The sequence below is a fragment of the Gordionus sp. m RMFG-2023 genome, chromosome 3 (genome assembly GCF_954871325.1).
Source record: "Gordionus sp. m RMFG-2023 chromosome 3, tfGorSpeb1-WG-v2, whole genome shotgun sequence".
In the NCBI taxonomy this organism is placed as follows: domain Eukaryota; kingdom Metazoa; phylum Nematomorpha; class Gordioida; order Chordodea; family Parachordodidae; genus Gordionus; species Gordionus sp. m RMFG-2023.
Genome location: NC_088777.1, coordinates 26,954,709 through 26,971,208, shown reverse-complemented (window position 1 = coordinate 26,971,208; position 16,500 = coordinate 26,954,709). Strand labels below are relative to the sequence as shown.

The following is a 16,500-nucleotide window of genomic DNA, read 5'->3' as shown; positions in this document are numbered from 1 at the left end:
TAAAATATCTTTTGATTGTAATAATAATCATCAATCTAAGTGGGCGGGTCTAGGTTTTGGGTGGTCAGGAATATTTCTATAATCACAATATAACGATAGGTATCAAATAAAGGGAAATTTAAATATCTTTTGATTGTATTAATAATCATCACTCTAAGTAGGCGGGTCTAGGTTTTGGGTGGTCAGGAATATTTCTATAAACACAATATAACGATATGGGTATCAAATAAAAGGAAATTAAAATATCTCTTGATTGTATTAATAATCATCACTATAAGTGGGCGGGTCTAGGTTTTGGGTTGTCAGGAATATTTCTATAAACACAATATAACGATATGGGTATCAAATAAAAGAAAATTAAAATATCTTTTGATTGTATTAATAATCATCACTCTAAGTGGGCGGGTCTAGGCTTTGGGTGGTCAGGAATATTTCTATAAACACAATATAACGATATGGGTATCAAATAAAAAGAAATTAAAATATCTCTTGATTGTATTAATAATCATCACTCTAGTGGGCGGGTCTAGGTTTTGGGTGGTCAGGAATATTTCTATAAACAAAATATAACGATATGGGTATCAAATAAAATGAAATTAAAATATCTTTTGATTGTATTAATAATCATCACTCTAAGTGGGCGGGTCTAGGCTTTGGGTAGTCAGGAATATTTTTATAGACATAAAATATTGATATAGGAATTAAATAAAAGGTAATTTTTATATCTTTTGACTAAAACTATTTACTCTTATCTTAAAAGGTTGGACTTGATTTGAGATTGGGGGGGGGGGGGGGATAAAAAGTGTTTAAAAATCTTTTGATTATATTAATTTTATCATACTAAGCGGGCGGGTTAAGATACCATGAATATTATTATCACAAAAAATCAACATATGTATCAAATAAAAGTTAAATAAAACATAGTTAGACTTCAATATTAAATATCATTATAAGCAGGGAACATATATAGTCAATGCTTTTTAAAAATTCATTGTAACCTTATGATAAAATTATTTTTTTGCAACTTAATCTAAAATATAATATTTCTAAATCTCAAAATTTCTGGAGGCTATATTTGAAACCATCGATTCACAAATTTTACAATGACATTATAAATTTTTAAACTATTCCAATATAAATTATTACACTTCTTTACAATTAAATCATTCCTATTATTTTTTTTTCAAGACATATTATAACACATATATTATTTGATTTTGATAATTGAAATTTAAAATATAATTTTGAACAAATTATTTATTATTTACACAAATAATATTTAAGTGACATTTTGTCACTATAATTAAAGCTATTTTTTAAACATTGGCATCTCTTGTTGCAACTTTTTTGGAAATTGCAAATTGATTTACAATTATCATAAGAAGATGCACTTCTTGATGCTGTTATTGTAAAGATGGTCTTATTAAGAATGGTTAAATTGTTAAATTTTATTGATTTATGAACGTTCGTTTTTAAAGATGTGAATCAATTTTTCCCAAACTTAGTTCCAACATAGTTTCTCGCCCCCCCCCCCATTTGGATAATTTTGGCTTCAATATTTTAGGGCATAGATTTGATCTATCATATTTATTTATTGAGATCAGTACGTGATCCCCAATGAATAATTTTATTTTTTTAATTTTATTTTTGTATTGTCTCTCTTATTATTATCTATTAAATAGGCAATAAATGAAAGAAGCCTAGCTAAATATTTTCTATGCTAATGCCTATTGAGTTTGGGTATTTTTATCTTGCCATAGTATTGTGTTGCCTATTTTATGTTTCCCTTTATCCGAAAGGATATATTTAATATTGTAATATGATTCGTAGGAATTCACCATTTTTATTTTGTAAACAATAACTATAGCCTCAGGTTTATTATTACTATTATGGTTATAAAGCAGATATAAAGTATTCGCGCAAATCGAATTAGAAACTGTTGTGAAATCTGGTTTAAAATAAAAAATATATAAAAATGAAGAATTAAATTAGTAGGCTAGAGTTAGTAAAATATTCATTAAATTTATTACTTTCAACAAAAAAATAATAAAGTATCAATTCACTAACATTATATGATGAGCTTGGTATAGAATGCCTATTTAGAGTATAATTATTACAATCAAGAGATATTTTAATTACCTTTTATTCGATACCCTTATCGTTATTTTGTGTTGAAAAAATATTCCTGACCACCCAAGACTAGACCCGGCCATTCAGAGTGATAATTATTATTACAATCAAAAGATATTTTGATTATCTTTTATTTGATAATCATATCAATATTTTTTATTCTTTACTCCCTCACCCACCTAGACCAAGTCCTACCCATCAAGAGTAAATGCTTTCAGTCAAAAGATATTTAAATTTGTTTTATTTGATACCCATACCCATATCTATATTTTATGATAAAAATATTCCTGACCCTTCAAGGGCCTAGACCCGCCCACTTAGAGAGACAATTATTATTAGAATCAAAGATATTTTAAACCTTTTATTTGGTGTCCATATCGTTATTTTGTGTTTACAGAAATATTCCAGACCCCCCATGACCTAAACCCGCCCACTTAGAGTGATTATTATTATTACAATCAAATGATTTTAATTATCTTTTATTTGATACCCATATCAAAAAAATTATTTTTAACCACCCCCCCCCACACACATTAGGCCAAGTCCTACACATCAAAACCAATAAGAATACTTTTAGTCAAAAGATATTTAAATTAACTTTTATTTGGTACCAATATCGATATTTTATGTTGAAAAATATTCCTGACCCTTCAAGACCTAGACCCTCCCGCTATGAGTGATTATTATTATTACATTAAAAAAATATTTTAATTACATTTTATTTGATACCCATAACAACATTTTTATTTTTTACCACATCTTCCCCCAACCCCTAGACCAAGTCCTACCCATCAAGACATATAATGAATACTTTCAGTCAAAAGATATTTAAATTAGCTATTATTTGATACTATATGGATATTTTATGTTGAAAAATATTCCTGACCCCTCCAGGTCCTAGACCCGCTAACTTTGAGTGATTATTATTATTACAATAAAAAAATATTTTAATTACCTTTTATTTGATACCCATATCAATATCAATTATTTTTTACCACCCCCTCCCCCCACCCCCAAGACAGTTCTACCTAGTGATCTGCATCGGGCCTAATTTTTCAAGCCCGGCCCGGCTCGAAATTTTTTAAAAATGTTTTGCCAGCCCGGCCCGAACCCGAAAATTTTTCAAAAAGTTTTGACAGCCCGGCCAGAAATTTATTTTAAAAAAGACCCGAATTTATTTAAATATAGAAATTAATTTTTATAATTACTTAAAATAGAAGACATATGTTATATAGCGATTAGTTTCAATAAATTAAATAAAAAAAATTATTTTACATAAAAAATTCAATATAAAATTGATAAATTTAAATATATTTAATAAAATTTCCAAGGTAGACCCGACCCGGCCCGAAATTTTTTTAAAAATATTAGGCCCGGCCCGGCCCGAACCCGATTATTTTAAAGGGCTTCGGGCCGGGCCTAACTTTGCAGATCTCTAGTTCTACCCATCAAAACCAATATTAAATGCTTTCAGTCAAAATATATTTAAATTAGTTTTTATAATACCCATATATCGATATTTTGTTTTGATAAAAATATCTGACCCCCAGGCTTAGACTCGCCCATTAATGAGGAAATGTTGACCTCTAGAATAGATCTTTTGATCAACTATCGGTTGATGCTCTATATTCGACATATCTACTTTCATAAGCCCCCAAAAAAACTTTGAAAATAAATAAATGTAATGTATTTAAATAAATTTATTTTTTTATATTGGCTTAAAGCGACAATTTATTTACAATATATAAAAATTGAAAAACATATATATTTATATCTGAGAATATTAAATTGATAGTTCTTAATAAATTATTTTGATACATTTCATTTCAATAAATAACAATAAAATTTTAAAAAAAATAAAGCAAAACGCGCGTAAAACGCGTTTTAAATTAAGATTCTTCTTTATCATGGTTCAAACGTGATAATACCGTATAGTTCTTTATCCTTTAAAAAATTGAATTCTTAAAGGGATCCCTTTAAACCCCGTGATGATCCCGGATAGTTCTGATCCCTTTAAAAATTACGATATGTACACTAATAAAAATTTATGTTGTTAAACGCCTCTATTTGAGATTTTTAAAAACGGCTAACTCAATTTTTTATTCAGAAAAATATTATGCAAGCCTAAAGATTTTGCTTATAGTTGACACAAAGGTTTGGACATATTTTTCTGGTTATAATATTAAGTTAGCCATATTTAAAAATCGGCTCAAATCGAGCCGTTTAACAACACTAATAAAAATGTAAAATTTTACTTTTCACATCGGCACATAGAATATGGTCATCTTTATATAAGCTCAAAAATTCTAAAATACACTATATTTAATTTTAAATATATTAAAAGGTAATTAAGGTAAAAACATCATTTAAATTATGTTAAATAGCCCTTAAATATGATATAAAATTTACTTTATTGAAAATAAGTTTATCATCAAAACCTGGAAATGGCTATAAAATAATTATTGCTCTTTTTTTTCAATTTTTTTTTACAGATAGACATTATACTTCTTAATATTTGTGCAAATTCCTAGACTGGGCCAAGAGTTATTACATAAGTAGTATGGCTTAAATCCTATATTATACCAAATATATAATAATATATTCTTAAAAAATGAGCAATATAGTGAATACCGATTATTTTACGTTTTTATTTGCCAAATTCTTGCAAAAATTAAAAAATATATTAATTTAAATGTAATGATATATTTAAAAATTTAGGTAGGGCCCGAAACTCCTAGAAACATTAAGCCCAACCCAGTAAGCGAAATTATATAAAAAATAGACCCGGACGGGGTGATGTTTTACAGATCTTTAAAAGACACCTTTTTATGCTACCCTGTCCTTGCTGATTAGCAAAGTTGTTAAGATACCGTTAAAAAGAATCCAGTACATTGTCTAAAAGTGGATTTAAATATAGATACAACTAGTTATGCAAAATATTCTTTTTAGCTGATTTTTAAAAATGTTTAACTATAATGAGCCAAAAATATTACCTAAGCCTCGAGATTTCGCGAATAAATGTCCAAACTTTATTTGCCATCTATGAGCAAAATCTTCAGACTTGCGTAATATTTTACTGGATAAAATACTGAGTTGGCCGTTTTTAAAATTATTAGATATATCTTTAAATAACATATCTAGATATAGATACATTTTAATGTATCTCAATATAGAAACTGAGCAAAAAATATTAAGCTGATATGATGTCTTATATACATATATTTAAAATCATGATTTTTAGATTTTAATAATTTATATACAAAATATATAAGGTTTTAATAAAACATTCTCAGATTTTTTTATCACATAAGAAAACGCGGGTTCTTATCCAAAAAATTAGCTAGGCGAGTCTTCCCAGATTCTTAATTTTATTTCTCAAAAAGCGAAAATAAAAATTATTTTTTAATTTAAGGTAATTATAAAATATTCGTCCTCGTTCATAACACGAGTTTAGGAAATTAGTTCACAACTCGAGTCAGTTTTCGGCTAAGTCGAAGTTGATTAACAGCACTAATAAATGCTTTACAGTAACACATATAGATTAACAGTACTAATAAATGCTTTACAGTCATCATATATACTATATACTAATTCTATCCTTACCAAATGTAAAAGTGTCCAAAAAATATATCAGTTTCAAAATCTTCAAGATCTAATTAGAGATACTTGATTGTAATATTTATTATTTTATATAATATATCTATAAGTATCCTGTTAATAATTTATTTGAGATTATTGTATTTCATAGGCTTATTAAATTATTATGATAATTATAATAGATGCATAAAATAAATATATCATTAAATATTATATATGATGTATATAATAGATGTAGCGGGAAAAAAGGAATTGAGATGTTAGCAAGAATGACCTTTTGTAGAACATGCATAAAAGGGGTACATAAGAATGATAAAATAGAAAATAGTGGTCTGGATATTGGCAATGGGTTAACCCTGGGAAAAGTGGATAAGTTTTGTTATTTGGGTGATATGCTAAACGCAGATGGCGGTGTAGATTCTGCCGTTGTTGTAAGGGTCAGACAAGCTTGGAAAAATTTAGAGAGATGTCGTCTATTCTAACAAATAAAAAAGTTCTCTGAAGTTAAAGGGGAAAGTTTACGTAAGCTATGTGATAGTTGTTTAGTTTATGTTGGCGAAATATGGGCAATGAAAGCGACTCACGAAGCCAAATTAGAAAGAACAGAGATGAGAATGATTAAATGGATGTGTGGGGTATATCTGAGAGAGGGAAAAACTAGCAAGGAATTGCGAGCAAGATTGGGTATAGAAATGATTGGAATGGTAATGCGACGAAATAGACTAAGATGGTTTGGGCATGTGGAACGTATGACAAATGACTGCGTAAAGAGATGCACAATGATGGAAGTAGGAGGATCGAGACCTAGAGGAAGGCCCAAGATGACGTGGACAAATGTGATGACGGTGGATATGAGAAGCATGAATCTTACAAATATTGATGCTCAGGACCTTCAAAAATGGAAAAGAAAAATCGGGGGGGGGGGGGAAATTGGCCTACCTGGGTAAACCTGGAAATCCCATAAAACGGAGAAGAATTACATACATAGATTAAAAATAGTTAATATCTAGAATTTTTTTATTTTTAATGTGATAATTTGAAATTTCGCTATTATATTTTAGTTCAAGAGTTTTATATTTTAAAATTTATATATTTTTTTTAATAAGTAAACAATTTTTCTATTCACTTAATAAAACTATTAATTATAAATATTGTGTTAAAAAATATGTTGTATTTATATATATTAAATAAAATATTAAATAAATTTTAAAAATAATTTATTCATAAGTATTGAAGGAACCGTGAACGCGTTCCTTTTTCTGAAGGTGAACGTTGAAAGTGAACGGGTTCGATTTTTTAAAAATATTTAGAGCACAAAAAAAATTAATATAAACTTTTTCCTCATATAAAGATATTATACGATCGTTATTGTTATTTGCTGGAATAGGAAATTTTAAAAACTATCTTGTTTACGCCCTTCTTATATCGTTTTAAATAATAATATACTTGGAATTTGCTATCTTGTCCACAATCTTAAGTATTTTCTTTCCTTTGTTTTCTGCTAATGGGGTAGGGTTATTGGTGGGCAAATTGGTAACAGGTATGTTTGAAAAATTTGTCAGGTGACCTTTAGGATTAGTGTCTCTACCGATGGAAATTCCTAAAGAAGCATTCCTTCAATACATAGATTTGGGTATTACCAAAAAATAAAAATAATATTTATTTCAGTCATTTTATTATAAATCGGCCAAATAGGACCATTTTTATAGACATGTTACTGGCATCTTCCATAGTTAAGTATGTTGTGAGGAATAGTGCAATTAAGTTGTTATTTATTAGTTTCGGAAATTTTAGGATGTGTAAAAATGGCGTTTTTACCTATCATTGCCAAACGTTAAAAAGATTACTCAAAAAATTATGATAGCGATTTTATTTAATATCATTAGATGTCACGTGAACTCCTTATTTAAAATAAATTTTTTATTCTCCAGTTATTTATTTTCTTAATATCGACGATGCAAATTTTCTGAAATGTTGAAACTAAATAAATTTATATTTTAAAAATAATAGATTGGGGTAAAAATGTATTTTTGAGAGATAAAAATAACCAATATGGATGGCGTTTTGCAAATAATTTAAATAAATCTCCTATATTTGAAAATAATATATGTCACATAAAACATATTTTAATGAACAAAATATAAAGTAAATCTTATTTGCATCTATTTTGTCTCAACGAAGAAAATATAATATTCTATATATCCAATCACACACCTTAAATGTTAGGAAATGTATGAATATCGTGTATCCAGGAATTTAGATCGAATCCGAAGACCCTGTTTATAAAATTTTCAAAACCCCGAACCAAACCCGGGAATTTTTCTGAACCAGGGTTCAACCAGGTTCAGTATATTGTTTAAAATCATATATTAAGATATTTGTATAATTGTAAATACAAATATTAACAATTTAACCCTCCAACTTTTTAATAATTAAATAAAAAAATTTCTATAAATTATTCATTTATACACTCCATAGATGCCCAAAATGATTTCCAAATTTTATTTTTAAATGCACAGGTTAAAAAAAAATGATGATGCAATTTTACATCATCAGGCATACTGTGGTCTGATTGGATTTAAAATACATTTTATGGTGAAATTTAATTATAAGTATAAAAAATCATTATAAATATAAAATAAATGTTTAAAAAAGGTATTCTAAAATCCCAATGACTTATTTTGGCATCATCCACTTTAAGTTGCTATAAAAAAGAGCATATTCATTTTTAATAAGATAACTATTCATAATATTATATATACTCTTATCTTTAATAATGAATAAAAAATTTTGAATTATTAAATAATATCCACAGAATTCGTTATATTGTTGTTATAAAATCATATAATTCAGTAAAATTGTAAAGATAAAATTATGAAAATATGCTTGGATGAAATTCAAAAATAAAAGATTAAGAGTCAATAATTTTAATAAAATACGTAAGTGTTTTTATTATATTTGTACCATATGATGTTAAGTTAAATCTATAGGCTTTTATAAATTTAAAATATATAATTATATTATATGATGACAAAACAAATCGTGAGAGGTTAAAGGGTTAATTAGATTTTATATATTTTCAAATTTCCAAAAGTTAAGTGTTAATAAATTTTACTGAATTCATTTATGCCATTTTAAAAATTTTTTAAATTTATCAAAGATTCCTATTGGAGTGTTAATAAATTTTAAACAATTAAATTCATTTATGCTATCTATTTTTAATTTTTTAATTATTCTCAAAGATTGTTAATTTAAAGAATTCTCAAAATCTAACTTATTTTGTAAAACTTATTAAAATCATGTTATAATTTATATATGCTAATCATTTATTTTTTGTTCAAATTAATTTTTACCATATATTAATGAAGTGCATATTATAAATGAAATTAAATTTATATATCTGATTTTTAATTCTATGAAATCATTGCTATTTAAGAAATTTATTCTCTTTAACTCTATTTGAAAATTTAATAAATGTTCCTCAATTCATCATTTATTATAAAGATTTAAGATCAAAGATAAAAGATAAAATCATATTTGAGAAGCATTTTACTCTTGATACAATAGAAAATAAATCAGTATGCTCATATTGCTAATTATGAATGTCTTTAGCGTTGAAAGATCTTTTTCACATTTGAATTGCATGGGCCATGTATTTGAAAATTTTTTTATTTTCAGGTCCCAAAATTTTATTTTCGATCATTTTATGGCCTGAACCCGAATTTTATAATTTTGGCTATTTTGTGAAAGGGAAATTTTGCAGAAGCCCGTCAAAGAATGACAGGTGAATCAGAAATTTGCATTTTATTTGGTGACGGGTGAATCAGAAATTTGCCCTATTTTTATTAGGTATGAATCAAATTGGGCATCTAGATAAGAGGTAATTAAGAAATTTTCAGTTTTTAGATAAAAAAATAAGTTAGTGAAATTAGGCGCAAATTATTTGTAACATATTATAAATCATATTATTTTAAAAAGTTAGAAAGAAAATTAAAAATAACCAAAAAATATGGTAAATTCTAAAAAATGATATTTTCGAATAGGCAAAAAAGAATATGTTTTTATAATAATCACCTAATACCGTTATGGATAGATTCTTCATCTTCTGAGGATTCGGGGGTATCCTCTGAGTCGGAACCTTTACTTGTCCAAGTTCTGTGTATTTAAAATATTTTTAAGTTATCATTACATTTTTTTCATTTTCGCTCTTTCATTATTTATTCGACTCTTTGCTTGCCTTTCTCCCTTCATAAAATTTTGACTATTATATTATTAAATACTTAAAAATTAATATATAATATTCAAAACCTTCGCTTTTTCGGTAATCGTGAGGGGTCCGGTGCGATTTGAGAAATTTCTGAATTTTCGACTAAAGACTATAAAAATAATATTTTAAATTGGCGTAAAACAAAATAATTTCTGAATAATAAAAGTAAATATATATTTTTCAACATCGAAATGTGTCCCAATGAAATACCCAGAGCTTCGAATCGAGCCTGAACCCAGAACCGGGCTCAAAGGGCATTTTTTGTCAACCCGAACGTAAACTCGTTTTGGGTTCATGCTAATTTTCAGAGTTGTTAAAGGATCTAGATATAAAAATGTGGTATCTGTATCTCTATCTAGATAGATTTTTGATTAAATAATCTGTATCTAGATATTATTTTAGACGTTGTATCTGTATCTAGATCCATGTAGAAAGTATCTTTTAACAACTCTGCTAATTTTTTATCAATTTAAATTCCGTTTAATTTAAATTTATCAAACATTAAAAATTTACACAAAAATTAATTATAAAAATAGAATTTAAAATTAAAAAAATTATATTATTTATATATTCATATCACTTAATCCCAATCAAGTGGTAGACTTTTCAGTTTGCCAAGACTCAAATTTAGAATCTTTGAAAAAAATTTTTTTAACTATTTTCTTCAATTGTATTCTGAAAATTTATGATTGATGGAACTGGAGCCTTCCCTAGTGATTTATCGAATTATGAATATTATAAAAAAGATAATCAATGTTATATGAAATTTTAATGTATTTTGTTTTGTTTTTATCACTTTATTAAAATTTGAAAATTATGATGAACATTTTTTTGATCTTTTGGTACCCGAATCGAAACTTATTTTTACCAGACCCAGCTTGAACCAAAACGGGTTCATGATTTTAAACCCTAGCAGAACCTGCGAAAAATATTTGCGGGACCCAATTATCTTGATATAAATATATGATATTTAGATACTATGCAGCAAGTTACCTAAAGTTTAGAATACATATGATTGTATTGATATTTTACCTTTTAAGGTTTTGAAGATAGTAACCTATCAATGTTTAGGTTAGAGCTCCGCAATGGGCAAGGTTTTCGCCCGTTCGCAAACGCCCGTACTTCGGGCGGGTGTGGTCGGGTTTTTTAAAATATTTACAATATGGCGGGTCAAAAAATTTTATAGTAATGGGGGGGGGGAAGGTAGAGCGGGTAAATTTGTTATATTTTTCAGGCGAAATGCGTAGAACAGACTTCGATTTAATTAATAATAATAGTTTTGTATCATATTGCATATTAAATAAATTAAAAATACATTAAAACAAATAAAGAGCCAAACCAGGCACTAAATTTTTAAACAATAGGTGGGCGGGCGGGTTGAAATAAATTTCAAACAACAATTGGGTGGGTTTTTTAACTAAAAACCCGCCCATTGTAGACCTCTAGTTTTAGTCAACTGCAGGCCATCTCAAATTCTTTCAAATTTTTTAATAACATAATTTGGAGACCTTGCACGAATTGCTGCAAATCTATCAGCTCCTATTATATATTCAATCAAATAATACAAAAAAACGGATGACAATAGAATATAAATAATATGTGATTAAAATAAAAAATAACTTTCTTGAATTCGTCAATAATGTCAATCACAAACTGATAGATACAACAATTAGGATTAAAAAAAATTCTTTTAAGAATTTATAAAAGAACCTTTAAACTTAGTGATTTCAAGTGGAAATTAATTAGCAAAATTGGTGAACTTGGCTTCATTCCCCTTTCATTAGTTTCCCGGGCACATGAGCATATAGAGTAACGACTTTTTCCTCCAACAGATCCTCTTTGTGCCTTTGCTTAAGACGAATGGAAAACGGAGGGGGGTCATTTATCGTGACCCCTCTCGTTAATGAACAAAATGCTTTTAGAGCTTTTGAATAATGTATTAAGTTATAAAATTTTAGAGATTGCCAAGCTGAATTGGTATTATTTAGGTTGTAATTTCTAAAATATCCATTTTGGTCTGTTATTAAATTTGTCCTATTCATTGCGAAACATTGAACATCAATATAAATAATCAATAAAGTTTTACAAAAAATGTTCTTATATATAAATCTGAAGTTTAACAAAAAAATGTTCTTTATATATCCATTGAAAAATAATAAATCATAAAAAAAATCAGTAGCAAAAAGAAACTAAAATGTTCTCTGTTTAAAATTGAATTTAACTTAAGTGATAAATAATAAAAAAATGCAAATTGTCAATTATAATATAAAACGATAATATAAACTAAAATAAATTTTTTTTGCCGTTAGGTATAAAATAAAATATTAAATCGATATATCTAACCAACCATCAGGAATCCAAACCGAACCGTTAAACCGCTAAAAACCGGTATTTTTTTATCAAAACTAAACCGAACCTAAACCGCTAAAATAATTTCTAGCCGAACCTGAACCGAACCGCTAAAATGTCTCTGAACCGGTTCAAGCCTCATAATTTTATGCCTATAAAATAATGTGTAAGTTATTTAGTATATTGCAAAAATTTTAATTATATTCGAACTGTTTTAAAGATTATTATCAATCACATTTGATTGATAAGTGTCAGTCATAATTTTTATAAACTTTAGTACATTACCATTTTACAGCATTTTTTAAATATTTTAAGCTTATAAATAATGCCTAGAGAAAATTAAATCCAATATATAAATTATTTATATATATTATTATAAATGACACATCAAAATGTAATATTACTGATTGTTAAATAAATATGAAAGGCCATCATAAATCTTGAGCCTAACAAAAAAAACCACCATCTAGAATTTGATAAAATTAACAAAATATCACAACAAAAGCCTAATAAAATAAAAAAAATTTAAGATGTCATCAAGCCAACAGACGATAGAAGAAGCATTAAAAGAACAAACAATATCAGTAAAACTGAATAAAAAATAATAATCGATGATTGTACTGAGTTGGTCACTTTTAATGGCAGACCATTCAAATTAATCGATGATAGCGGTTTTAAAAAAATTCTTAAACTATAGTAGAAGCCGTGGTAAAAATTAAAATTAATTCTCAAAATATTTAATCTAAAGTGTTTGGTAAAATATAATCAAAGAAATAAATATTATAGTTAATTAAAGAACCTAGGTTAAATAAAACTATGAATATTTTAAACTATTAGAGAAATCAGAGCAATCGATGCCCAGAATTATGTAAATTGTTTGATATCATACTGGCAGTGCCAGTTACTCAAGTTAGTGTTGAAAGATTTATTTTCAACAATTAAATTTATACTATCTCTTTATAGATGTAATTTGATTGAGACGAATCTTGAAAATATATTAATTGCAGCATAATAAAAAAATTTTAAGTAAATAAATTAAATATTGTTCATATTAAAATTAATCATTGATATTTATTTGTGTGATTTATAATTTAAATATTATTTATAATATGCAATTAATAAAAATGAAGGTATGTGTGTTTTTTATTATGATGAAATAAAATAAATATACCTCCCTATACATAATTCGAATGTAGATTTGAATACAAAAATGTTCAAACCGGTTTTTAGAGGTTCGAACCGAACCGATATTTGTTTCGGTTTGGATCCCTGCATTCCACCCTTTAAAGAAACCCCGCCTAAGTTCTCCTTGGGCATTAAAAAAAGATTTTATGTTCTTGATCTTGTGCGTAAGTTGCTAAAATCGTTGCTTAACGGTTTGCTTACTTGTTGTCAATTTTGTTTAACGTTAACGTTGTCATTGTTGTCATCCTTCTATAAAACGTATCCAATTTGTCCTCGTTCTCGTTATATATTATCATTGTTTGTTATCTTATATGCACGAAGATTTTAGTAAACGAATGATTTTAGAATGAATAGGAATGATTGAATTGTGTCGGAATAATTAAATTATACAAATTGTTTTACATGCATTTTAATTGTAGTCGCGTTTTATATTTTTCTTAACGTTTATTTAATATTTATTTGGCGCGTGTAAGTTATATCACCTTTTAGTAATTTTAATTTTATATGAGCTTAATCATATTTTAACAGTTTTACATTTGAATTTTGATAACGTTGAAATTTTATTTAATGTATATTGTTTATCATGTATTTTTCTAAGTATTTTACACACTGAGATCTTTTTAATGTCTCGCCAACAGACATGATAAGATCTCTGAACCTCTCAGGCTTGTTTAGTATTCTTTCCGGTCTCGGTGTTGGATTATCTGCTACCAGATGTCTAACATGTACATCTTCTAGTATTTTTTTTAAGGTTTTTTGAATAACTATTTTGTCTGATTTGAAAAGGCAATCTTTTAATACATTAGGTTCATTTTATATTATTTTATTTATCCTTTTTATATGAGTTCAATTTTTTATAACATCGCCTCTCCTTTTATTGACTTTGACTTCCGAATTACATTTATCACACGAATTATTATTTTTAATTTCTAGATGGAAATCATGCCTGCCATTTTCTCACATTTCAATGGTTGCACAGGTTTATCATTATAGTTATTATCATTATTCCCTACTAATTTCTTTAAGATACCATTAAACGGGTTAAGCGACACCCTACCAAGCAACGAGCCTTTCGTACTCTCCACAATGTAGACTTCCATATTTTTTAATGTGCCTTAATAGTCCATTAATTAGATGTGAGATTTCTTCTCGTTTTTGATGCCTATTTTATTAGCTACAAGATGGGGTATGATTGTATATCTTGTGCATGTATCTACTTGCATCGTCGTTGCTACGTTATTAAGTTTAAGTGTCACTTTGTATGCGTTATTCTCTTTTTCTTTAAGACCTTCATCCAAACTGTTAACACTTATGTTTAGCAAATCTTAATCTTTATTTATGTCGTCACTTTTGTCATTTTCCATTTCTTCAAAATTAATTGTGTTTATCTTACTACCATCTAATATATGATTCTTGTTGTTTTCATCATTAAATTTATAATAGTATTGTTGATTCATATTTTGTCTATATTGTGTGTTGTTTTGATTTCTATAGGTATTATAGTTTTTATTGCGTACATTGTTGCCTCTGTTGTTGAATCTTAGGTTCGATCTATTATGATAATTGTTTTGAATGTCATATGTTTGTCTGTTGTTTTTGTTAAAATTTCCATTTCTATCATAATTGTTTTGACTGTCATTAGTTTGTCTGTTATTATTGTTAAAATTAATTGTTTTGGTCATTATTTTTAAAATATTTCCGTTACTATATTGATTGAAATTATTTCTATAACTCGTGTTGTATCTTTGGTGATCATCGTAGGAAGGTCTTTGATAAGTTTGAAACCTGTCTTGATAATCGTGTCTGTTGTAACATTGGTAATTGATCGTTAAATCATAGATTTTCAGGACGAGATCGGCCACTGTTGAACGTGGTTAATGTCATACTGTATGAGTTGTTTGTCTATATGAAACTTATTTATAGCACTCGTAAACTGTTTAACTTATTCCTCAGCTATGCATTTGTTATCTGTTTTAATGGCTAAACTATTCTCAGTATCTGTATCGATATCTTCTAATTTACTGCCTAAGTTTATTAATTCAACATTTGTATAAGTACCTTTCTCTAATTTATATCTAATGGTTTTTGAATAAGATGAGACTTTAATTTTCAATCGATTTGTCAAAATTAAAATTACATTCGTTTCCTCATTTACAAATCCTTGCCACCCAGTCGGCAAACTTTTCCAATAATTTTTATATCCCTAATTTTAGATGGATATAAAAGCTATAGCTTATTTATAACAATGTCTGGATACTTGAACTCCTCATCTATTGAAATGGCCCTGACCTTTTGGTAAATACCTTCAGGTAAATTATTAGTTAATAGAATAGCCTTATTTCTGTTGCTAAGCTTACTAACTTCAAATATGTCCTTTGGCAATATAAGAGTGCATATCGCCGAGATATTTCGGAAAAGACAAGGAGACCTCTGTCTCGTCCTTAGGTAAACTGATGGTTACTTCAATGTCACCTTTAGTGGTCTTGGACATCAAAAAATCTTAATTAATTTATTTATATATCCAATCTGATATGATAATAAATGTTTATGTTCGCCTTCAAAGAAAAAGAACTCGGAGTCCGCTAGCCAATATGCTGAATTAGTATGACAATTGTTCTCCTCGGAGGCGTGAGTTCGATTCCCACAGATGCCATAATGCTGAATTGGTATTATTTAGGTTGTAATCTAATATCCATGTTGGTTTAGTATTAAATTTGTAGTCTGTAATATTTTTCTCTATTTTTACTCATTGTGAAACATTGAATATCAATATAAATAATCACTAATTTTACAAAAAATGTTCTTATATATAAATCTGAAGTTTTACAATAAAATGTTCTTTATACATCCATTGAAAAATAAATAAATCATAAAAAAATAATCAGTCGCAAAACGAAAATAAGATGTTCTTCGTTTAAAATTGAATTTAACTTAAGTGATAAAATAATAAAATGTAAATTGTCAATTTTAAC

General features: G+C 27.2%; 1 protein-coding gene across 4 annotated transcripts in view; it reads right to left on the bottom strand.

Moving 5' to 3' along the window:
• LOC135925874 (uncharacterized) overlaps positions 1-16,500 on the bottom strand; it is a 131,273-nt gene that overhangs the window by 9,511 nt on the left and 105,262 nt on the right. For 3 of the 4 annotated variants that reach the window (XM_065461426.1, XM_065461427.1, XM_065461428.1), the window contains 3 exons: positions 10,036-10,103; positions 9,802-9,882; positions 7,174-7,341 (listed from right to left, as the gene is read on the bottom strand). In XM_065461426.1, the coding sequence (XP_065317498.1) occupies positions 7,174-7,341; positions 9,802-9,882; positions 10,036-10,103 (317 nt within the window). Of the gene's footprint in view, positions 1-7,173; positions 7,342-9,801; positions 9,883-10,035; positions 10,104-16,500 lie in introns of those variants that run through there. The other variant, XM_065461429.1, reaches the window with a different exon arrangement.